Source organism: Juglans microcarpa x Juglans regia, chromosome 3S, assembly GCF_004785595.1.
Source record: "Juglans microcarpa x Juglans regia isolate MS1-56 chromosome 3S, Jm3101_v1.0, whole genome shotgun sequence".
Taxonomy (NCBI): domain Eukaryota; kingdom Viridiplantae; phylum Streptophyta; class Magnoliopsida; order Fagales; family Juglandaceae; genus Juglans; species Juglans microcarpa x Juglans regia.
The window spans coordinates 6,105,704-6,129,374 of NC_054599.1; the positions used below are offsets into that span (position 1 = coordinate 6,105,704).

At 34.7% G+C, this 23,671-nt stretch overlaps 3 protein-coding genes across 3 annotated transcripts; all 3 read left to right on the forward strand.

Moving 5' to 3' along the window:
- Positions 1 to 1,917: 1,917 nt before the first annotated feature.
- LOC121257703 (NAC domain-containing protein 62-like) lies at positions 1,918 to 6,447 on the forward strand. The gene is made up of 7 exons (XM_041158865.1): positions 1,918 to 2,354; positions 2,887 to 3,164; positions 3,910 to 4,206; positions 4,327 to 4,650; positions 4,852 to 5,238; positions 5,438 to 5,824; positions 5,910 to 6,447. The coding sequence occupies exons 1-7, from the start codon at positions 2,189 to 2,191 to the stop codon at positions 6,201 to 6,203; spliced, it is 2,133 nt and encodes a 710-aa protein (XP_041014799.1). The 5' UTR covers positions 1,918 to 2,188; the 3' UTR covers positions 6,204 to 6,447.
- A 5,016-nt stretch (positions 6,448 to 11,463) lies between these two features.
- On the forward strand, positions 11,464 to 23,597 carry LOC121258642 (NAC domain-containing protein 91-like). Its single transcript, XM_041160185.1, has 7 exons — positions 11,464 to 11,556; positions 20,697 to 20,915; positions 21,020 to 21,297; positions 21,625 to 21,897; positions 21,996 to 22,295; positions 22,395 to 22,727; positions 22,924 to 23,597. The coding sequence occupies exons 2-7, from the start codon at positions 20,750 to 20,752 to the stop codon at positions 23,074 to 23,076; spliced, it is 1,503 nt and encodes a 500-aa protein (XP_041016119.1). The 5' UTR covers positions 11,464 to 11,556; positions 20,697 to 20,749; the 3' UTR covers positions 23,077 to 23,597.
- Positions 11,548 to 15,137, forward strand: LOC121257588 (NAC domain-containing protein 91-like). The gene is made up of 5 exons (XM_041158655.1): positions 11,548 to 11,775; positions 11,880 to 12,157; positions 12,485 to 12,757; positions 12,856 to 13,155; positions 13,271 to 15,137. The coding sequence occupies exons 1-5, from the start codon at positions 11,610 to 11,612 to the stop codon at positions 13,685 to 13,687; spliced, it is 1,434 nt and encodes a 477-aa protein (XP_041014589.1). The 5' UTR covers positions 11,548 to 11,609; the 3' UTR covers positions 13,688 to 15,137.
- Positions 23,598 to 23,671: the final 74 nt, after the last annotated feature.

The following is a 23,671-nucleotide window of genomic DNA, read 5'->3' on the forward strand; positions in this document are numbered from 1 at the left end:
GTTAGTGCAGCTCATGGTAACAGATTATTATGACTTGAATAATGTTATATTACATCATGACAAATCGCAGTATTTGGAGAAGATTATATATATATTCTTTGTGGAATATGGATTATTCTTCTAATGGCCGGAGGGACCCATATATAATTATCTGCTGGTTATATTCCCTCACCTCTAAAAGACAAATCAAGAGTCATTTGAATCTTGAACTCCTCGAGATATTGATACTCGACACTATTTAAAAGAAAAAAAAAATCAATCAAGTTATATAAAAATTAATTGCTAAAGACAAGGGGTTTAAAAGGTATATTAACCAACTTGGTATTTTTATTTACATGAACTTTTTAACTTTTTCTAGAGTAATTTGATAGAATAATTAATGCAACTTGCAGTTAAAGCTGGAGACCAACTTTACATATTAAATAATATTTTAGCCAATGAAATTGTGTCACATAAGTACTTACTGAAGTAGAAAATAGGATGATCAATTGCCTAACTTTCTTTGTTTAAAGTAGAAAAAGCTCTAGCTAGTTGATGATTGAATTTTGTATAATGCTTCATTTACTTTTACATTCTTTTCAATTCATCTATCTAATTATTATAATTTTTTTTTAAATTTTTATATAAAATAAAATAAAAAATTTTATTTTTTAAAATCTTAAAATAAAAATAATATTAAAAAATATATATTTTAATAATATTTTATTCAATTTTTAATTTTTCTTTCATCCTATTTATAAAAATAGACGATGTGCAAATTTTATAATGAAAGACCCCAAGATGGTTAGAAAGTGCTAGCTTTAGAGCATAAACGACAATGAACCCCATTGAAACAAACCACCCCATGGTACAGATGGGTCCTCCCTCATGTCCTCCCCAACCTGATTTAAAGCGGAAAAAGATTCTTAATTTATTGCTAGCTCTTTTTTTTTTTATTGAGAGTACTCAACCTCTTTTACACTTTTCTTTTTGCGTGTTCACACTGTAAATTCCCACAATAACAAAAGAATGTTTGAGTATGAATGAACCCTAAAATAAATATTTGAGTCTTTGATCATCTCTTTCTGAATTGAATTATCTAATTTAATTAAAAAAACAAATAAAAGAATCAGATGATCTCAATCACTTAAAATTAATTATTCAGAAGCTTCCATTAATACTACCATGCATTAATATGTATGCATGTACGTATGTACCAAAATGCATGCATGGTTTTCATTGTTATTTTTACCCATATTTCTCACAGTAAGTAAATAATATTTCACAATTTTTTTAAAAAAATTATGTTTTTCTCTTGATATTTTATATCTATTTTTCATATTATTATATAAATCTCAAACTGCAAATTATTTTTCTTACTTCTTTTCTTATTTTGCCAAAGATTGTATTAAAAAAAAGAAGAAGAAGAAAGAACAAAGAAAGAGCGCGCGGACACGGGGAGCGAGAGCGATGTTCGGTTTCCTGTTTTATTTTATTTTTTTTAACTCGAAAAACCAAGTCGGGGCACCTCGGACGCGTCGCATTCCTGCTCAGATCCCACCACCATAGCAGACACCACTCTATTACGTGGCGGAATATTATTCGCTGAGTTGCAGAATCCTCATCCCCGAGCCCCCCTCCGAACTCGGGGCACCTCGGACGCGTTGAATTCCTGGGCGGGCCCCATTTCTGCAGCTGTACCACGTGGCGAGATCTCATTTGTTTGTTGACAAGCCGCATACGCAAACTTTCTTGCCACGCCTTCCCACTCTACCCCCTACCAGTCGACACTCTGACACACAATCCTCCACCCTCACTACTTCAGCATTATCGTAGTTATCTGTAATTATCAGGGCAATCATTCTCACGCGGTATATACGAACCAACGGCGAACGCAGTCAAGTGTGTATAAAATTTTATTGCTGGGGTCGAGCTAGAGTCACCTACTCTCTCTCTCTCTCTCTCTATCTCTCTCTCTGTCTGCTCAGTGCTTTGCTTAACCCGCAAAGCAAAGGCCAATTGCCCAGACCGCCCTCCAGGCTCCAACCCCGAATTGAATCTCTCTGATTCCTCCGATACCCTCTTTTCTTTTTCACTTTCTTGTGGTTTGTTACAAAAAAGAGCTCGCTTTTCATTCTCTGCTCTCCCTCCTTCCCTCCCCTCTCTCTCTCTCTCTCTCTCTCTCTCTCTGTGCGCGCGCGCGTATGCGATGGCTGTGATCTCGTTGAACTCGCTGCCACTGGGGTTCCGATTTAGGCCGACGGACGAGGAGCTGGTTGATTACTACTTGAGGTCCAAGATTAATGGGAACAATGAAAATGTTTCGGTTATTCGTGAGTTAGATGTTTGCAAATGCGAGCCTTGGGATTTGCCTGGTAAAATTCTTGTCCTCTGTTGCTATGATGGCACGCCAATGTTCTTTTATTTTTAATATTTCTGATATTTTCATTTTTGGGTTGGTTAAAAGTCTTGGAGTTCTTGAATAAGAGACTGTATCGATCGAATTTGGTATTCTTTCTTTTTTCCTTAGGAGTGAAGACATAATTATTGTCTACGTGAGAACCTTTGTGTGAGTAACATATCGGAACAATCTGGTACTTTAAAAAATAGTGGGGGATTTCGAAGAGTTATTAAGTCATTTGTCAACAGTTCGTCCGACAATTTATTTTTTTCTTTCTGGACCTTAAATTTCGACAAATTTAGAGTTTTCTACAACATTATTATGCTATGTGAGCTTAATTTGTATTTGATGAACGAATTTAAGTCTTTTTTTTTAATGAAATTCAATTCACTAGTTTTTGGTATATTAAGGTGTTGCAGGACTGGTTATTAATTCAGTGTTTATAATTTTTCCTTTTGATTTTCTCTTTCTGGGTATTGATTTGGTGCTTAAATTCTTTGGGCTAGATTTATCGGTGGTAAAGTCAAAGGATCTGGAGTGGTTCTTCTTCTGTCCACAAGACCTGAAATACCCGAATGGACGTCGATTGAACAGGGCAACGGTTGCTGGGTACTGGAAGGCGACTGGCAAGGATCGGAATATCAAATCCAGAAAGAAGTTGATCGGAATGAAGAAGACCTTGGTTTTCTACACAGGTCGTGCTCCTAAGGGAAAAAGGACAAATTGGGTTATGCATGAGTACCGTACTACTCTGAAGGAGCTTGATGGCACAAACCCTGGTCAGGTTAGTGATATTGACTTGAGATTTCTTCTTGAGTAAACTCTCAACTGAATTTTTTGTAAGTTGTTTCTCGGGATTTTTAAAACCGTTCGTGTGGTTAGTGGATTTCAGTCTTGCAGACACTAATGCGATTTCATTTGTGATTTGTGACTGAATCTGTAGAATTCCCTTTTTGTCAACCGAGAGAAGGACTTCCTAATTGTTGTTAATTGATGATTTAATCGAGGTTTTCTGATTTTCTAAGAGGGAGTCTGTTAGTGCACGTCCCGTAAAAAGTGGTATCAGCTATTTTCGTATGATCTCAGAATACTCAATTGCTAGTGTGACTTGGATGGATGATCCATCTAACCTTTAAAATGTGAAACAGATAATTTGCAAGGAAGCACGTGGTTTGGATCTAGATTTTGTGCATATGACCAACAAATGACAATTAAAAAGCATGCACTGGTTCCTTTTTCTTTTTCCATTTCTTTCTTTGTTATTATTATCTCCTTAATGTTTTGTATGATTCTTTTTATTGAAATTTAAGTGTGCCTTTATTATGAGTCGGCTTTATAAAAGGTGCTTCCTTAAACACCTACTATACGTCAAATGGCTTTGGTGAACAACCTCCTGCATTTTTTTTTCCCGTCTTCAGAGTTCTTTTAGTTGTCTGTCAACGCACATTCTCATATACTAGTCAATTAGAATTTTGCCTAGACAATTAGTTACATTCCCCTAACTCAGTTTGTCGATGCAATTTATGCAGAGTGCCTATGTCCTCTGTCGTTTATTCAAGAAATTGGATGAGCGTCTTGAAGGTTCAAATGGTGATGAAGCTGAACCAGCTGTTTCAACTCCTACTGCAGCCAAATCTTCTCCTGCAGATACACAGTCTGAAATAGCATCTCCATCAGTGGGAGGGCAAGTTGAAAACCATCCTGCAATTATTGACTGTTGTCCTGCTGAGAATTCGGATGCAACAACGTCTGACACCATCCCACCTATCAATTGTAACAGCAACAATGGTGCAGAAAATTATTTTACAGACTCACCTGTTTCTGAGGTGAGAAAGAAATTGAGAACCTGAATTGCAGTGTTAAAAATTGTACATTTTGTTTTCTTGGAAAATGAGACATGAGGGTAACTAAGTATTAATCCTTTTTGCTCATGTTTTTTACATCAGGCTGATCATCTGCTGGAGCGCCTTAATATGTTCTATGATCCACCAGGGCTACTAGATGACAAAATCTTCTCCCCGATACATTCACAAATGCAATATGGGCTAGGATCTTCTTGCACATATTATGCTACCCCCAATGATCTGAAGAATAATTATACTGGGGTGCAGTCTCAGTATGGCCCTAGTGAGCCAGATGCCTATACGGATGAGTTCCTGGCTTCTGTGCTTAATCATCTGGCTTATGAAGACCAGACTCCACTAAAAACAGAACCGGTTAATTACAATGGATCATACAGTGGGTCAGATACAGACGGGGTTAATGCAATGGTAAGTGGAAGCTCTCAAGATACAATTTATTAATTGGTCTTGCAATTTTATCCACTATATTTTGATTAGTATCAATTATGGCTACATGCCGTGAGTTGCTGTGGTTCTGTTTGGATACATTTGTATTCAAAATGGTTTTTAGCGTCTTAATTTTCAACTAAGCTGGTTTTTTCATAATAACATTGAATTTGGGCATGACAGCTTGACCTTCAAAGTTCTCTATGCTGTGAAGAGATCGTCGAGAGAGAGGCTCCTTTACAGGTGGGAACAACACCGGAATATTACAGTAATGCACCTTTTGAGCATGATGTTGATGAGAACAGGGGATACGTGGCTTTGTCACATAATGAGTCTTATGAGCAGATAGCTTTCTCATCTGGCGGCACAGGTGGTGAGGTTAGTACTGGTATCAGGATAAGGACTCGCCAACCGCAGAATCAACCATCTATTGCAAACTCTGCACAGGGAAGTGCTCCAAGAAGATTGCGATTGCAGTGTAAACTTCAAGTGCAGCCACTTCATTGCGGCCCCATGTCTCAGGATCGGAGCAGACCAGAAGACCATGAATTAAAAATAGCTGCAACTGAGGTAAGGAGCTTGTTATATGAAACTACTGTGCATCTCTGATGTTATATGCACGGATTGTGAAGTTGATTAAAAGGCCAACATGCAGGTCATAATTTGCTGTGGTTCTATTTGGATACATTTGTATTCAAAACAATTTTTAGTGTCTTAATTTTTAACCAAGTCTGTTTCTCCATAATGACGATGAATTTGTGTATGACAGCTAGAGCCTCAAGATTATCTGTGCTCTGAAGAGATCATCAAGAGAGAGGCTCCTTTACCAGTCGGAACAACGCCAGAGGATTATGGTAATGTATCCTTCGAGCATGATGTTGAAGAGAACAGGGGAAATGTGGCTTTGCCACAGAATGAGTCTATCGAGCAGGGAGCTCTCTCAGCTGGTGGCGCAAGTGGCGAGGTTAGTACTGGCATCAGGATAAGGACTCGCCAACCTCAAAATCAACCATCTATCGGAAACTCTGCACAGGGAAGTGCTCCAAGAAGATTGCGATTGCAGTGTAAACTTCAAGTGCAGCCACTTCATTGCGGCCCCATGTCTGAAGAGTGGAGCACACCAGAAGACCATGAATTAAAAGGTGCTGCTACAGAGGTGAGGAGCTAGTTATGTAAAGCTACTGTAAATCTCTGATGTTATATGCACGGATTGTGAAGTTAATTAAAAGGCTGATGTGCAGGAGGGAAAGGCTTCAGAAAAGCATGGTCCTGCTGGTGGTTCTGCTGCTGCTGCTACTGTCTGTTCTACGAGTGAACCGCAAAGAGTCCTTCCTGATTCTAGTAAGATCTCTCAAGAGGAGCCACTTCTATTGAAGTCGAAAGGCAAAACTTTGGCAGGCATTAATGACCTTTCTGTGTTTTCGGAGACCCCTTCTCGTCGCTCAATCTGGTCATTTGCTTTGGTGTTCAGGGTAGTGGCGGTTGTAGTATTGTTCGGAATCTTTGCCAGCGTATGGAAATGTCTTAAATTTTGATGCTACTTTGGGGACATTTCTTTCTGGGGCTGGGGTAACTATATAGACTTATCTCGGGATAGTTTGTTAGACTTGTTGATATTAGTAATTAGTAGTTAAAAAGAAAAAAGAAAAAAGAGGGAAAAAAAAAGAAAAAGAAAGTTGATGTATGCTTAAACTATGTCCTTCTTTGTATATATATAAACCTTCGCGCGCGGCTTTTTTCTTGGTATTATATGATATGAAAGTTTACTTTGCATGTGGACATGCAGAGAATTGTTTTGCTTTCTTGATGAGGATGTGCTTTTAAACATGTCAATGACTCAATGTAGTGCGGCTAACTACAATTATGGTACTTAACCAAAAAAAAGGGTACAATTGTGGGGATGTTTACAGATTGCTCATGGTGGAGATTGTTGGATGGTCTGTGGGCATGGCCAGACATCGTTTATGTTGGGAGAAGGTGTGTATTCAGTTAAAAAGACAGATTTAAGTGATAAAAGGGTTTGGGTATTGGTGGTACTCTCTTCGGGTCTAATGTTCAAATCCTTAATGCAGATAATGTTTAGAGCCGGTTGGGATTTGTGTGATGATAATGCAAATATGTTCTACTTGCATGATGTCCGGAATTTTTTGTGAGAGAAAAAGTATCATTTGCAAGGTAAAAAAAAAGGACCAACACAGGCATTAATGGGATCAGGACATGGTTTTGAGGGTGCGGTGCTGCTAAAATGAGTGGTGTACGGCTTATATTAAATGATAAGAAAGAGGAAGGAAAGGGTTGAAGAAGAGAGAATAAAGGGTCATTAAAAGTGGGGAGAGAGGGAATGGTAGTCATAAAAGTTGACAGAATCTTTATAGTTATAATTCTTGAAGCAAAGTAAGGGTTTCAATGCTATCTCGTTTGTTTTTACAGATGAGATGAGTTGAAATTAAAATAAAAAATTAAATAAAATATTGTTAAAATATTTTTTTAATATTATTTTTATTTTAGAATTTAAAAAAATTAAATTATTTATTTTATTTTATGTGAAAATTTGAAAAAATTATAATAATAATATGAGTTGAGTTGAGAGGAGTTTTAAAAACAAACGAGGCAATCTTAATGGTGTCACAAGACTATGATAATCTGTTTAAACTAGTTAGATTTTGTTAATATTAATAAAAAAAATCTATTTATCATTATTTTTACTATCATATTCTCAGCATCCTTAATCTAATATTCAATGATTAGTCTATGAATAAAATATAATAAATAGTTTCTAATTATTTAATACCACATCATAAGTGGTATGAGAGTAAGAAGGAAGTGTGGTTTGTAATATTACTAAAATAAAAAAGCGATAAATATTGATAACAAAGCAATAAGAGATGGGAGAATTCCAAAGAAAAAAAAAAGGAAAATATATTGAAAACAGTGAAAATTGAAAACAATAAAGAACAGAAAAATGATAAAGGGGGAAGGAAAAATAAACAAGAATGCTTTAAAAAAAAGGGTAGGTACTATGTGCATTCTACTCGATTCGAATTCTTCTATCCCCTTGAATTCTCTCGGTTGCTACTTTTCCTTTTCTGTCATTCTTCCCTTTTAACAACTAAATATAAAAATAAAATAAAAGCTGCTGTTACAAATATAAAAAGAATATGCCGACAATACATTTGAAATTTCGGTATTTTTCTGTCATGAATTTGAGTTTTAGACTGTTAAGTGCCGAAACCCTAGTCTTCATCTGTCAAGTGTCGAAACCCTAATACTCTTAGATCTACTCTTAGATCTAAGACGTGACTTTGAGTTGTTTTTGCTTTTTTGTTCTAGATCTACTCTTAGATTTAATCCCATAATTTGTATTATATTTTTTATTTATTTGTAAATCTTAGAATCCTTGATGTGCTCTGATATCTGAGTTTTTTTTTTTTTTTTGGGTTGTTTTTTGACTCGTGGAGATCTGGTTTATGACTTTGATGTTCTTAGAAAATCAGTTTCTTGCATTATTTTGTGGAGATATGCTTTTCAAACAAAAAAACATAGTTTAAAAAGATAAAAATATGGATTTTTTTTTAAGGTTTTCAGTGCTAGCATTTTTCTGGTTGAATAAAGTATCTCCTTCACATAGGTGCTTGTTCTATTTTTTGAATTTACAAGTGTTTGATAAAATGGTAGTCTTTATGTAAATAAAACAAATCATTTGAGATTAAGTAGACAGCTATGCTTGTAAATAGATATATAAGGATATTAGCAGACAATGTCATTTTCCTCTGCGATTTGATTTGGTGGGGGTTATTGGTTCTGCTTCAAATCCTGATGATAAGCCTTTACAAAAGCACTTTATGTTTGTTTAGAAAATTACACTAATTAGCTCCAAACTTAATTACACATTTTTGTTTAATTAATTGCAAACATCCTTAAAAATTTATTCAATTCTTTCGTCTGGTGCTGTTGCTAATTAAATGTCACCATGCATTGAGCAGCTGCTTTTTGAGGTATGCATGCATGTCTAGCCCGATTGATTTGCTACAAACAGGGATATGTTTGGTTCTATCCCTCCATGAGTCATTAATTAGTTGATTGCTAGCCCTAATTTCTAGAAGGATTAATTATACATCATCCCTAATTTCTTGCATACACACAGTAATATTGTAGAATATTATGAGTAATTTTGCATAAACATAGTAGCATTGTTTGTGCTTTTTTTGTTTTTGCTCAAAGGTAGACGCATGAAGGCAGAAGATTTCATATTGCTTAAGCCTTTTGCTTTGTTTTTCTCTCTAGGAGTCTTTTCAGAGTGGATTGAGATGGAGTCTGTGGGATGTTGTGGGGTTACAAGTTATTTATTTTTACTGATTTCTATGTCAATACTTGGTCATTGAGCTGCTTTTATATATTGTGTCTATTGTCAATAGCTTGTGTTTGGTGTTCCTTTCCATAGTTTGTGTTTTTCTCTGTTGAAATATATTCTTACTCTTCAGTTTGGGTGGCTGCAGAAAATATACTAGGAATTCAATGTAACGGTTGTCTTCAGTTGGGTGGCTACATTGAATAAGCTTGAAGTTTTATTTGGTGTGATTAAATCACATGGAAGACTATGTTATTGATATGTAACTCATATCTTGTAATTTTATATTTTGTAATAATGTAAATGTAATGGATTGCATGCATGGTAGTTTTTTATTTTTATATATTTTATTATTCTGCACAATGTTAGTATTATGCTTTTAATATTAGCTCTTAGAAAAAAAATTGACATAATATAGACCTTTATAAAAAAAAAAAAAAATTATGATTTTAAAATTATGCTTTTAAATACAAACTTCTATAAAAAAAAAAATTACACGTTTAAAAAATTATGAAAAACAGACTTCTATTCAAAAAAAAAAAAAAGGTGTTCAACTCGGAACTTGGAATTTGGGTTTTAAAAAATCCAGGTTCAATCGGATTTCTGCCCGGGTCTGACTCGGCCTGGGTTCCGGCCCGGGTTTGAAATCCAGGTTCCGGTCTGGGTATACCCGGATTCCCGAGTCGGAATCCGAATAAATAGTCCTATATATTTCATTATAATTTTTTTTAATATTTAAAAGTAAAAATAGAATACAGTATTGATACACTCTTTCGGTACACTATTTCAATCTATTTAGCATATTCCTAAAATAAAATAAATTGAAGAAATGAAAAGAAATTCATAACTCCCGTCAATTGGAATAAAATGTAAGAGAAAACAGATGAGAAGAGGATAGTGTATATTGATTTTTTTTTTATCAAATTTAACAGATCATATCAAACTATATAAATTTATAAAAAAAAATTTATAAACATTTTTCGGTTAGAAATTATGATGTAGATAGCATTTGTCAAAAGGCGTATGACTATGCACAGAACTTTTGGCTCCCTTGTTGAGGAGGGTACAATAAAAAAAATTTAAGTAAATCATTACTTTTGGACAAAAGATTAAAAAAATAAACAAATAAAAAGTAATTCTCAGAATCTCACTCAAGTTGGCAAGTTGCGTGGAGAGAGATTGTAGAATTAGAAAGCAAAAACGACGTCGTGGAAAAAAACCAATTTGGCAATCAACATTAAGAATGAAGTTGGGCCAATGGGGGAAACGAGGGTGGACATTGTGGGACCTACAGGTACGTACTGTTTTAAAACCGTCTGCATGTTGTAATGTATTATTCTGTCTGTTGACCTCAGGTCAATCCTGTACGGAAGCCAACTTCATTCGTCAGCCTTCCACACTCATCATTCTAACTTTTTTAATAAAAAAAATTAGGATTTATTATTAAAAATGATTTTTTTTTATTTGTCTCGAGGAATATGTAAATATGATAGTTTTTATTACTTTTAAATCACCTTTTATAGTTTTAAAATTTAAAAGTTGATAGAAAATATGACGTAATTATGGTGAGATGAAAGTTTAGTTTATAAAGTCCTTCAACAGATGCATTATTTAAATTATTAATTAATTTTGAAAATCACATCCCAAACTAATTTGTTTATTCAAAATTTATTTTTTTAAATCTACTAAAAGGCAATTTTCTTCTTTCCCTTTATAATTTTGAAGCAATAATTTCATATTTTTTAAGGGAGAAAAGAGGGAATATTATAATTTTTTTCAAAATAAATCCAGGAATGTAAATTGATAGTTTAGGCAGCATATTGTTTTGATAAATAATTTAGTTTAAAATAAATAAAAGGAAAAAAAAATATTGTATTTCCACACTTTCCAGCTTCATAGAAAGAATACTGTTTCGTTGAAATACTTTCAACTCATTTTATTTCATCTCATCATTATAATTTTTTTAAATTTTCATACAAAATATAATAAATAATTTAATTTTTTTAAATCTTAAAATAATAATAATAATATTAAAAAATAATATTATAATAAGATTTTATTCAATTAATATAAAATTATCTAATTTCATATCATCTTATCTTATCTCATCGTTCAAACCAATCCATTTAGGTTTCGTTTGGAAGCTCAACTCACTTCAACTCATCTCAACTCATCATTACAACTTTTTCAAATTTCAATATAAAATATAATAAATAATTCAACTTTTTCAAATTCTAAAATAATAATAATATTAAAAAATAATATTTTATTATCTCAACTCAACTCAACATCCAAACACATCCTAAGAGGCTTGGAAAAGAACGAAAAAAAAAAAAAGTGTTGCAAGAACCATTTTGATAAAAAAAAGTCTAAACTTGGAGGACTAAAATGCAAACTTCGTCAAGAAGTTAGCTTGGCTTGTATAAAATTGGACCAACTGCATGCTGTCGCAACTCATAACTCTCCTCCATTCTTCCTCACTCGCTTTTCCTCCAAAGAGCTCTCTCCTGCTGTTTCCTAATCTCTCTGGATAGTTTATGGTTTTCTCCGTTAAACGTTCTCCCGTGTGTGCGTGTGTGCGTGTGTGGGGGTGATGGATGCTTTGTCTCTGAAACTACCTCGAGGGTTCCGATTCAGTCCAACGGAACAAGAGCTCATCGACGACTTCTTGAGTTCAAAGATTAATGGGAAGAATCATGAAGATATTTACTTCATTCGCGAAGTTCAGTTCTGTAAATGGGAGCCTTGGGATTTGCCGGGTAATTGTAATATGCAATTATAAGATTCCCTCTTCGTTTTGCTTACTTTGGGTCTTTGGCCCTCAAAACTTTGTGCTTATTCTGGTTAATTTCTTCAAGTGTAGATATGTCTGGCATAGTGTCCAAGGATCGGGAGTGGTTCTTCTTCTCGCCAACGGAACAGAAGCATCGGACTGGGAATCGATCGAACAGGGCAACCGAAACTGGGTACTGGAAGTCCACCGGTAAAGATCGGCAAATCAAGTCTGGCTCGACTTTGATCGGAATGAAAAAGACTCTGGTGTTCTACCTAGGGCGTAGTCCTACCGGGATAAAAACCCCTTGGGTAACGCATGAGTACCGGACAACCCAGAAGGAACTCAACGGCACGAACCCTGGTCAGGTTGGTTTTTTGGTCTTCCCTTTTGCCATGTTTCTTTGCTTGTAGCTTTTGTTTCACAGGCTGGTTTGTAATATTTTGTGTATGTTTCTTTTGCGATTATCTAAGATCATTCTGCCACCCAAATCAGGTGGAATCTTTAGATTTGTTAAATTCTTATTGTGGTTTCTTAATATGCTTAGCTGGTAATTTTTAGAGCTCTAACCATTCTTATTATACACAAATTTGCATATTCTCATCTTGCAGCTTTGTAGCATCGCATTTTAAGTCTTTGATCAGCTGATGCTGTCACGTTCCCTTGATTCGTCTCTTTTGACTAACTTTATGCAGAATCCCTTTGTCCTGTGTCGTTTATTTGATAAACAAAAAGAGAGTAGCAAAGGTCCAAACTTCAATGATGCTAGACCTGCCACTGGTCTTGAAGAAGCAGAGTCTGATCTAGCTGTGGCTTCAGCATCGGAAGTGCAAGCTGAGGATAATGGAACAATCAATGAATGTTCTAATTATGAGAATTCTCATGGGACAATATCTGACACTACAGCACTTGTTGAGAGTGATGACAACAATTCTAGTGCTTGTTTCGCAGAATTTATACTTACCAAGGTGAGAATGGATTTGATTTTCAGCTTTAAAAAGTTGTTTAAGTTTCTTTGAAAAATTAATTAAGTAATTATGTTATTCACTTATGTTTATTCTATCAGGATGATTTGCAGCAAGAAGAAGAAATACGAAGGGTCCTGAATCCATTAGATTGTGAACCATTGTCCTCATTAATTTCGTCCTCCAATAAGCCTGCTGTTTCATCCCCTGCAATAGCTAAATCTTCTCTCAGAGAAGCAGAGTCTGAGCCAGCTGAAGCTGACAATTACCTCAAATTATGTTATCCTGAAGACAATTATGATGGGATAATTTCCAACGCCCTTGCATATGCTGAGTGTAACCAGATTAGTGATAATGTTTATGCCGCAAAAAATCAAATGGCAGGAGCAACAGCTACTGAGGTAAGGAATCGAGTTCCTGCTTAAAAGTAAAATGTTCCATATTTCAAGGCCAGTCAAGTTCCTTGTCTCATTTGTGTTTTTATTTTTTTTTATTTTTTGGGTTCCTAACATCAAGGGTGACTTGCAATCGGAGGATGGCTTGGCTATGTCCGATCTCTCACAAGGGTCAATAGATTGGAACTTACTCTTCCAGTTCTTCCCCTCTTCACCCTCGGATATGCACAAAGAGTCAGATCCTTTTTGCATATCAGACGCTGTCACCAATGACTTGAACAGCAGTCATGGTGGGGTGTGTTTACAATATGATCTGAATGGTTACCCTTATATTCCCAATATGTCTGGCAGTCAAAAAAATCTCACTTTTGGCTGTGAGACTGGGAAAAGCGCAGTCTCTACTAGGGACAATGGATCATGCAGTGGGTCAGATGTGGAAATGGAGGACTTTCTGGTAAGTTCAAGCTCTCAGGTACCTTTTATTAATAGGTTTTGCAAGTTTAGCGAAGAAATTTTGTGCGTTGTTGTATCAGCTTGAATGCCGTGAGTTGATACATTTTAACTTGAGCAATGGCTTCAGCTTGAATCTTTTATTTTCAGAGTTATTGGTCTTTTGATAGCTAATAATGTATTGTTCCTGTGTACAACAGCTTGAGCCGACATTTGAAGATTCTGAAGAGGTCAACAAAAGAAAGGCTTCATCAGGGTTTTTAAATCCAGAACCTATATCATCGATGGAAGGGTCTGGGCCTTCAAATCAGATCATAGGATCTGATTTGACTCCAATGAATTATTGGTATTAATAATTCTTTGGAAGATGAGTATTAACATATGGAATACTCATCGCTAATTTGCTCAGTTTCTGAAGCAATTCCAGTACCTAAACACCAAATTAGTATTATTTTGTTAAGCCAATGCCAATTATGCTTTTTAGCATCAATCCTTGATTCCAAGGGAATACTTCCTTTGGAAATTATTCGAAAATGTTTTCTGCTGAACCAGCATTTCCCTCCTTTGGAAATCTGGAAGTTATTAAACACAAACCTCATACCAAAACATCCGCAAAATACCCCAGCCAAGTAGTCCATGACTACAATTACTTTTTCACGAACCCAATGCATTATTGGCCAATTTCAATTTCTCCTTATTACATTCAAGTTCTATCCATGGCTAATAGCCATAAAAAGAAACTGTTTCCCTATTAATGGTTACTCTGTCATGAACTTTGAGGAAGACCCTCAAGTTTCATGGTCATGTTGAGATTATACCAGAATCTTGTAAAAGAATCTGGTTCTGAGACCATATTAAATGATTATCAGAAAATTAAAATTAAGGATCTGATAATCATATGGATGTTACCCTATCAAATTATTATACAAACCTAATATAAATGAGGTTCAATAATCATATGTGGAAGCCACCAAATCAAGTGACTATGAGAGCCTGAAAAAAGAGGTTCTGATGATCGTTTGGAACCTGAGTAAACTGGATGCTACGGACACACTCCCGCAAATTCAAGATAGCGTGGTCTGTTTGTGGGATCTGGGATTTTCCTGGCTTACTGGTCAAGAGTTCATGGAGTATTTCTCTGCAGAAATCTAAGAGGGGAGGAAAGCATCACCGCCACCGCGTAAGAGAGCAGGAAGATTTACAACCATGGTAAATTGGAAAAGAATGTAATTTAAGCTACTTTATTTTGCTTGTAAGAAATGTTGGTTTGTACTTTAGCAACAGACATATGACTGTAAATAATGTTGTGTTAGATAGAAGGGTTTGGCTTTGAATACCTTATCGGTTTCTTTCAGTCAAGAGTTCAGGAAACCGTAGAAGGGTCTGAAACTTGTCTTAAGTTGAAGACAATACTCTCTACTCGCTATGTATAAGGGTAGAAGTTTCTTTGATATATTCTCTGCCTATGTTGGATTGTATTCTCAGCCTATGTTGGGATGATTTACTATTACCAATGGATTGGATTGTGTTGGATTGTATCTCTGTCTATGCAGCAATCATCTCTGTTCTTGTATGGTTGATAAGCATTTGCATGTAAAGTTGTTATACAGAAATGCAAAAATAATCAACTTCTGCTCTTCATGTTGAGTAGGCAGAATTCATCACACTAATTTCTGTATTTCTTTGCATATTTGGTCTCAGAACACATGTGAGAACTTCCTTCTTCCTTCTCAATGGCCACACCCTCTGCTCCATCTTCCACCACACAAAATCTCAACCTCCATTAAACAATTCCACCACCAGCCCCAATAATCACTCACAAACCTCAATCACCATGCTTAAAACTTCCCTGACATTTCTCTCTTATGGAGAGCACAGCTGGTCCCATGGCTTGTGGACAAAGCACCCTTCCGGCTATATTATCAATGGTGGTATGCAACCTACTCCTCTCTAACATCTCTGCCTCCAGTGATGCTAACTGGCCCGTCCTCCTCATTAGTTGAAAATCCGTCTCTCCAGCTTGTGAAATGGGTTAGAAGATTATTTAATGGCTGTATCCATTGCATGCTAATATATTCCCAAGTTTATGCTCAACAGTAATATAAGCACTTCTGTAAATATCATCATCAATAATTTGGACCAGCTTCGTTTTTTTTTTTTTTCCTTTTTTTTTTTCTTTCTTAATATCGAAAATCCATAGTGTCAAAAAGGGTCTCACAATCGCTCTATTTAATAGCCAGCTACTCCCATAATGTATGTCTTTTATATTATTATTTTTGTATTTGTCCCTTTCAAGAACATGGACCATCATTTTTCTTGTCGAAAATCTATATAATGCTGTCAAAAAAAAAAAAAAAAAAAGAATATATATATATATATTGCCAAATATGGTATTTCCTTTAATTTATTTGTGTACACATATCTTCGTAGATATATTGAATATTCCTACATGCAATCATAAATTAAATAAGTTTAATTAGCACATTCCTTTTTAAAACAAAGTATGATCCACCATTAAAATATGTTTTTTTTACATAGATTTCAAAAAAAATTTTTTTATTTTGAATATGTAGAATTTATACACTCTAAAATTGTATAAATTATTTCATATATATATATATTCATCCTAAAATCATAAATTGAAACTTACTAAATATAAAAATACTAAGAGAATATTATACATATTTTATACGTAATTTTTGCCAAAATATCCTATTTATTCCCGGCCTGAATTGTTAATAAAAATAAAAAAATTTCTTGGTGCCTACTTATTGAACATTTGGAATGAGAGATCAGTGGTTCGAAATTCGAAAAACCTTTTACTTTGGTATTGGAGAAATTGCTTTTGGATAATTATATATACAGCTATAAAAATTATGAATTGAGTTAAATCTATTTAATAAAAAATTTAATTTTATGATCTAACGTAAATTTGTGATTTTAATTTTATAAAATCATCTTTATTTGAAATTAAAAAAATAATTTTATAATCTAACATTTTACATAAAAACACGTTACTTTAATTTTATAAAATTATCTTTATTTGAAATTAAAAAAATAACTTTAAATACTTATTTGATATTTCACTTGGTTTTATTTTGAATTGAGTGTTTTTTATATATTTTTTTTATGGGTATATAATGTAGCAGTTACTATAAAAGAAAACAGACGCACGAGTCAACAGTATCACCACCCTCATCGTGCTGATGTTGAACTGTGAGAGATGCATAGGTATCTGCAATTTCCTCCGGTGACAAAAATCAATTTTCCTGGCAATTGAAGCCATAGTCGTCCATGGAATTGCAGGCCAAGATGGATACCTTCTTCCATTGAATCTGTTTTAAAACCATCCGCATGTTATAATGTATTATTCTGTCTGCACGGAAGCCAACTTCAGTCAGTCTTCCACACTCATCATTGTAGCTTTTTTAATTAAAAAAAAATTAGGATTTATCATTAAAAATGATTTTTTTAATGTGTCTCGAGGGAATATGTAAATATGATAGTTTTTAGTACTTTTAAATCATCTTTTATCTTTGGTTAAAAAAAAAATCATCTTTTATCTTATTCTGAAGTTTCTGGTGAGGAAGAATTTCATCCTTCACCTTCGGTGGAAGGGACTTTTGCCTAGGGCAAGCTTGTAGCAACCTTAGTTACTTGTTCTGAAGTTTAGTTTTTCTCCAACCGTTTTGTAACACTTCTGTCAACACAAGTTTCAAACTTCGATCTATTACAAGATTGAATTCTAGCTTCAAATGGATGAGGAACTTTCAGAATTATGGAACAAATTTTCCTTAACGGAAGAGAAAAGGTATGAGATAGTTATAACTGACCAAGATATAGAGACAAACATGGAGAGAGGGAAGTTATTGCTGATAAAAAGATTAATAAGGATGCTTTTAAGAATACGATGTTAAAGGTGTGGAAATTTTGTGCTGGAACAAAGATTATTGAAGTAGGAGACAACCTTTATGTGTTTGAGTTCCAAACTGAGGCAAATTTGCACAGAATTTAGGGAGGCCAGCCTTGGTTGTTAGACACAAATCTGGTTTGTTTAAAAAAGTTTGATGGTGTTACTCCACTTTTTGAAATGAACTTTAATTCTACTACTTTGTGGGTTCAATTGCATAATTTACCTCTTGGATGCATGAATAAGGAAATAGGAGGTAGAATTGGATCCACGATAGGTAGAGTTATTGAGGTGGAGGCTGATTCTGATGGGAATTGTTGGGGGAAGTAGATTAGAGTGCAGGTAGAGATGGATTTACTTAAGCCTTTAATAAGAGGGAAAATTGTGGAACTGCTTGGCCAGAAAAACGTCATTCAATTCAAATACAAAAGACTTCCTAGATTTTGTTTTAAATGTGGGGCTATTAAACATGGAGTGCAAGGATGTGTGGGGATGTATAAACAGCAGGCAGAAAACAAAGAATACATGATACAACAGTATGGATCATGGCTGCGAGCTTCAAGCTCTGCTGCAGTTTCAAGATATGGAAGTACATCTAGTCCGATGTTTCCTACTCTACCAAAGCAAGGCAATTGTAACAAGGTGGAAAATATGGCACAAAAAGAAATTATGTCTGTTGAGGTTGATCCAAGTAGGGAAATACTACAGCAGGATACAACATGAGAGGATAAAGAAGAGAGTACTGTAGGCAACCTTCAAATTATTGAAATATCACTACTTAATAGGGAGGTAGAATCAAAAGTAATAGTTCTCAACAATGCAAAGGATGTACTGGATCAGTCAACAACACAATCTCCATAAGCAGTGATGAGAACCAGTCAGCCAGCTCAGATAGAAACCCTGCAGGATCAAAACATTTTGTGTGAATCACAGAAAATTCCTGAGGTATGTGCAAATAGATGGAAGAGAAGGGCGATGGGACAACAAACCAATGAACTGATGCAATCTTCTTATTATGCTACAAGGAAGAGAAAGAATGATGAAGAATCTGGTATGTTTGCAATGGAAAATCAGCAAGATGGTAAGGGCAAGAAACAAGTTTTATCATTTGCTTTTGATATATCGGCGAATGTTATTAATCATTCTCGCTGGGAGAAATGAGGCTCTTAAGTTGAAACTGCCGAGGGCTTGGCAACCTTCAGACAGTTAGAGATCTTAGCCTGTTGGTTAAGATCCATAAGAGATGGGAGAATTCTGGTAAAGAAAAAAGGAAAATATATTGAAAACAGTGAAATAATGTGAAAATTGAAAAGAATTAAGAACAGAAAAGTGACAAAGGGGGAAGGAAAAATAAATAAGAATGCTTTAAAAAAATAGGTAGGTACTATGTGCATTCTACTCGGTTCGAATTCTTCTATCCCCTTGATACTCTTGGTTGCTACTTTTCCTTGATGCAATTCTTCACTTTCGCAACCAAATATAAAAATAAAATAAAATGGATTGTTACACGTACAAAAAGAATATATTGACAATATATTTTATTTTAATTTTTTTAATATTTAAACATAAAAATAGAATACACACTATCGATACACTCTTTCGGTGCACTATTTCAATCTGTTTAGCATATTCTTAAAATAAAATAAAATTCAATAAATAAAAGAAATTCATAACTTCCATCCATTGAAATAAGAAGAGAGAACAAATGAGAAGAGGATAGTGCATGTTATTTTCTTTTTTTTTTATCAGATCTAGCAAATTATATCAAACTATGTCTATTTATAAAATTATTTTTATATAAATATTTTTGTCGTGTAGAAATTATGCGTGTTAATAGCATTTTTGTCAAAAGGCGTGTCACTATGCAGAGAACTTTTGGCTCCCTTGTTGAGGAGGGTGCAATAAAAAATTAAATAAATCATTACTTATGGACAAAAGAAAAAAAAAATAATAAATAAATAAAAAGAATTCTCAAGTTAAAGAAATGTTGTGAGGAAAGCAAAACGACGTCGTAGAAAAGAATCAATCAACATTGAGAATGAAGTTGGGCCAATGGGGGAAGACAGCTTAAGCCTTAGGAAACGACGGTGGACATTGTGGGACCCACAGGTACGTACTGTTTTAAAACCATCTGCATGTCGTAATGTATTATTCTGTCTGTTGACCTCAGGTCAATCCTGTACGGAAGCCAACTTCATTCCTTAGTCTTCCACACTCATCATTGTAGCTTTTTTAATAAAAGAAAATAGAATTTATTATTTATTTTTATTGAGTTTTACTTTCTCTTAAAATTGTATAAATTATTTCTCGAAAAGCAAATATAAACTAACGATATTTACTATTCTTCTATTTTATTTTCGTAGAATTATGTAAGTATGATAGTTTTTATTACTTTTAAATCATCTTTTATCTTCTTAAAATTTAAAAGTTGATAGAAAATATGACGTAATTAAATTATGGTGAGATGAAAGTTTAGTTTATAAAGTCCTTCAACAAATGCATTATTTAAATTATTAATTAATTTTAAAAATCACATCCCAAACTAATTTGTTTATTCAAAATTTATTTTTTTAAATCTACTAAAAGGCATTTTTCTTCTTTCTTTTTATAATTTTGAAGTATAATTTCATATTTTTTAAGGGAAAAAAAGGAAATATTATTATAATTTTTTTAAATATTTCCAGGAATGTAAAATGATAGTTTAGGCAGTATATTGTTTTGATTAATAATTTAGTTTAAAACAAATAAAAGAAAATAAATATTATATTTCCACACTTTCTAACTCCAAGAAAAGAATATTTAGGATTCGTTTGGATATAAAAACAGTTTTATTTTATCTAATATCATTATTATAAATTTTTTAAATTTTTAGATAAAATATAATAAATAATTTAATTTTTTAAAAATCTTAAAATAATAATAATAATAACAAAATAATATTTTATTTAATTTTTAACTTTTATTTAAAATAATTTCATTTAACATTCAGCGAAAGTAAAAAAACACTGTTGCAAGAACCATTTTGATAAAAAAAGTCTAAACGTGGAGGACTAAAATGCAAACTTCGTCAAGAAGTTAGCTTGGCTTGTATAAAATTGGACCAACTGCATGCTGTCGCAACTCATAACTCTCCTCCATTCTTCCTCACTCGCTTTTCCTCCAAAGAGCTCTCTCTGGTTAGTTTATGGTTTTCTCCGTTAAACGTTCTCCCGTGTGTGCGTGTGTGCGTGTGTGGGGGTGATGGATGCTTTGTCTCTGAAACTGCCTCGAGGGTTCCGATTCAGTCCAACGGAACAGGAGCTCATCGAATACTACTTGAGTTCAAAGATTAATGGGAAGAATCATGAAGATATTTACTTCATTCGCGAAGTTCAGTTCTGCAACTGGGAGCCCTGGGATTTGCCGGGTAATTGTAATATGCAATTATAAGATTCCCTCTTCGTTTTGCTTACTTTGGGTCTTTGGCCCTCAAAACTTTGTGCTTATTGTGGTTAATTTCTTCGAGTGTAGATATGTCTGGCATAGTGTCCAAGGATCGGGAGTGGTTCTTCTTCTCGCCACCGGAACAGAAGCATCGGACTGGGACTCGATCAAACAGGGCAACCGAAACTGGGTACTGGAAGTCCACCGGTAAAGATAGGAAAATCATGTCTGGCTCGACTTTGATCGGAATGAAAAAGACTCTGGTGTTCTACATAGGGCGTAGTCCTACCGGGATAAGAACCCATTGGGTAATGCATGAGTACCAGACAACCCAGAAGGAACTCAACGGCACGAACCCTGGTCAGGTTGGTTTTTTGGTCTTCCCTTTTGCCATGTTTCTTTGCTGGTAGCTTTTGTTTCACAGGCTGGTTTGTGATATTTTATGTATGTTTCTTTTGCGTTTATCTAAGATCATTCTGCCACCCAAATCAGGTGGAATCTTTAGATTTGCTAAATTCTTATTGTGGTTTCTTAATATGCTTAATTGGTAATTTTCAGAGCTCTAGCCATTCTTATTATACACAAATTTGCATATTGTCATCTTGCAGCTTTGTAGCATCGCATTTTAAGTATTTTATCAGCTGATGCTGTCACGTTCCCTTGATTCATCTCTTTTGACTAACTTTATGCAGAATCCCTTTGTCCTGTGTCGTTTATTTGATAAACGAAAAAAGAGTAGCAATGGTCCAAACTTCAATGATGCTAGACCTGCCACTGGTCTTGAAGCAGCAGAGTCTGATCTAGCTGTGGCTTCAGCATCGGAAGTGCAAGCTGAGGATAATGGAACAATCAATGAGTGTTCTAATTATGAGAATTCTCATGGGACAATATCTGACACTACAGAAATTGTTGAGAGTGATGACAACAATTCTAGTGCTTGTTTCGCAGAAGTTATCCTTACTGAGGTGAGAATGGATTTGATTTTCAGCTTTAAAAAGTTGTTTAAGTTTCTTTGAAAAATCAATTAAGTAATTATCTTATTCACTTATGTTTATTCTATCAGGATGATTTGCAGCTAGAAGAAGAAATACGAAGGGTCCTGAATCCAGTAGATTGTGAACCATTGTCCTCATTAATTTCTTCCTCCAATAAGCCTGCTGTTTCATCCCCTGCAACAGATAAATCTTCTCTTAATGAAGCAGAGTCTGAGCCAGCTGAAGCTGACAATTACCTCAAATTATGTTATCCTGAAGACAATTATGATGGGATAATTTCCAACGCCCTTGCATATGCTGATTGTAACCAGATTAGTGATAATGTTTATGCTGCAAAAAATCAAATGGCAGGAGCAACAGCTAGTGAGGTAAGGAATCGAGTTCCTGCTTAAAAGTAAAATGTTCCATATTTCAAGGCCATTTAAGTTCCTTGTCTCATTTGTTTTTTTTTAATTGCTAACATCAAGGGTGACTTGCAATTGGAGGACTGCTTGGCTATCTCCGATCTCTCACAAGAGACAATAGATGGGAACTTACTCTTTCCGTTCTTCTCCTCTTCACACTCAGATATGCACAAAGAGTCAGATCCTTTTTGCATATCAGACCTTGTCACCAATGACTTGAACAGCAGTCATGGTGGGGTGTTTTTACAATATGATCTGAATGGGTACCCTTACATTCCCAATATGTCTGGCAGTCAAAATAATCTCACTTTTGGCTATGAGACTGGGAAAAGCGCAGTCTCTAGTAGGGACGATGGATCATGCAGTGGGTCAGATATGGAAATCGAGGACTTACTGGTAAGTTCAAGCTCTCAGGTACCTTTTATTAATAGGTTTTGCAAGTTTAGCGAAGAAATTTTGTGTGTTGTTGTATCAGCTTGAATGCCGTGAGTTGATACATTTTAACTTGAGCAATGGCTTCAACTTGAATCTTTTATTTTCAGAGTTATTGGTCTTTTGATAGCTAATAATGTATTGTTCCTGTGTACAACAGCTTGAGCCGACATTTGAAGATTCTGAAGAGGTCAACAAAAGAAAGGCTTCATCAGGGTTTTTAAATCCAGAACCTATATCATCGATGGAAGGGTCTGGGCCTTCAAATCAGATCATAGGATCTGATTTGACTCCAATGAATTATTGGTATTAATAATTCTTTGGAAGATGAGTATTAACATATGGAATACTCATCACTACTTTGCTCAGTTTCTAAACCTATTCCAGTACCTTTACTCCAAATTAGTATTATTTTGTTAAACCAATGCCAATTATGCTCTTTAGCATCAATCCTTGATTCCAAGGGAATACTTCCTTCCTTTGGAAATTATTCCAAATTGTTTTCTGCTGAACCAGCATTTCCCTCCTTCGGAAATCTGAAAGTTTTTAAACACAAACCTCATACCCAAACACGTCTCAGACTCCACAAAATACCCCAGCCAAGTAGTCAATGACTACAATTACTTTTTCACGAACCCAATGCATTATTGGCCAATTTCAATTTCTCCGTATTACATTCAAGTTCTATCCATGGCTAATAGCCATAAAAAGAACCTGTTTCCCTACTAAATGGTTATTCTGTTTTGAAACTTTGAGGAAGACCCTCAAGTTTCATGGTCGTGTTGAGATTGTACCAGAATCTTGTAAAAGAATCTGGTTCTGATACTCAATTACCATGTTCCTGAATACGCACTGATTCAGGCCCCTAATTCACCAACCAGTTCAGTAAGAGGAAAAGCTCCAAGCTC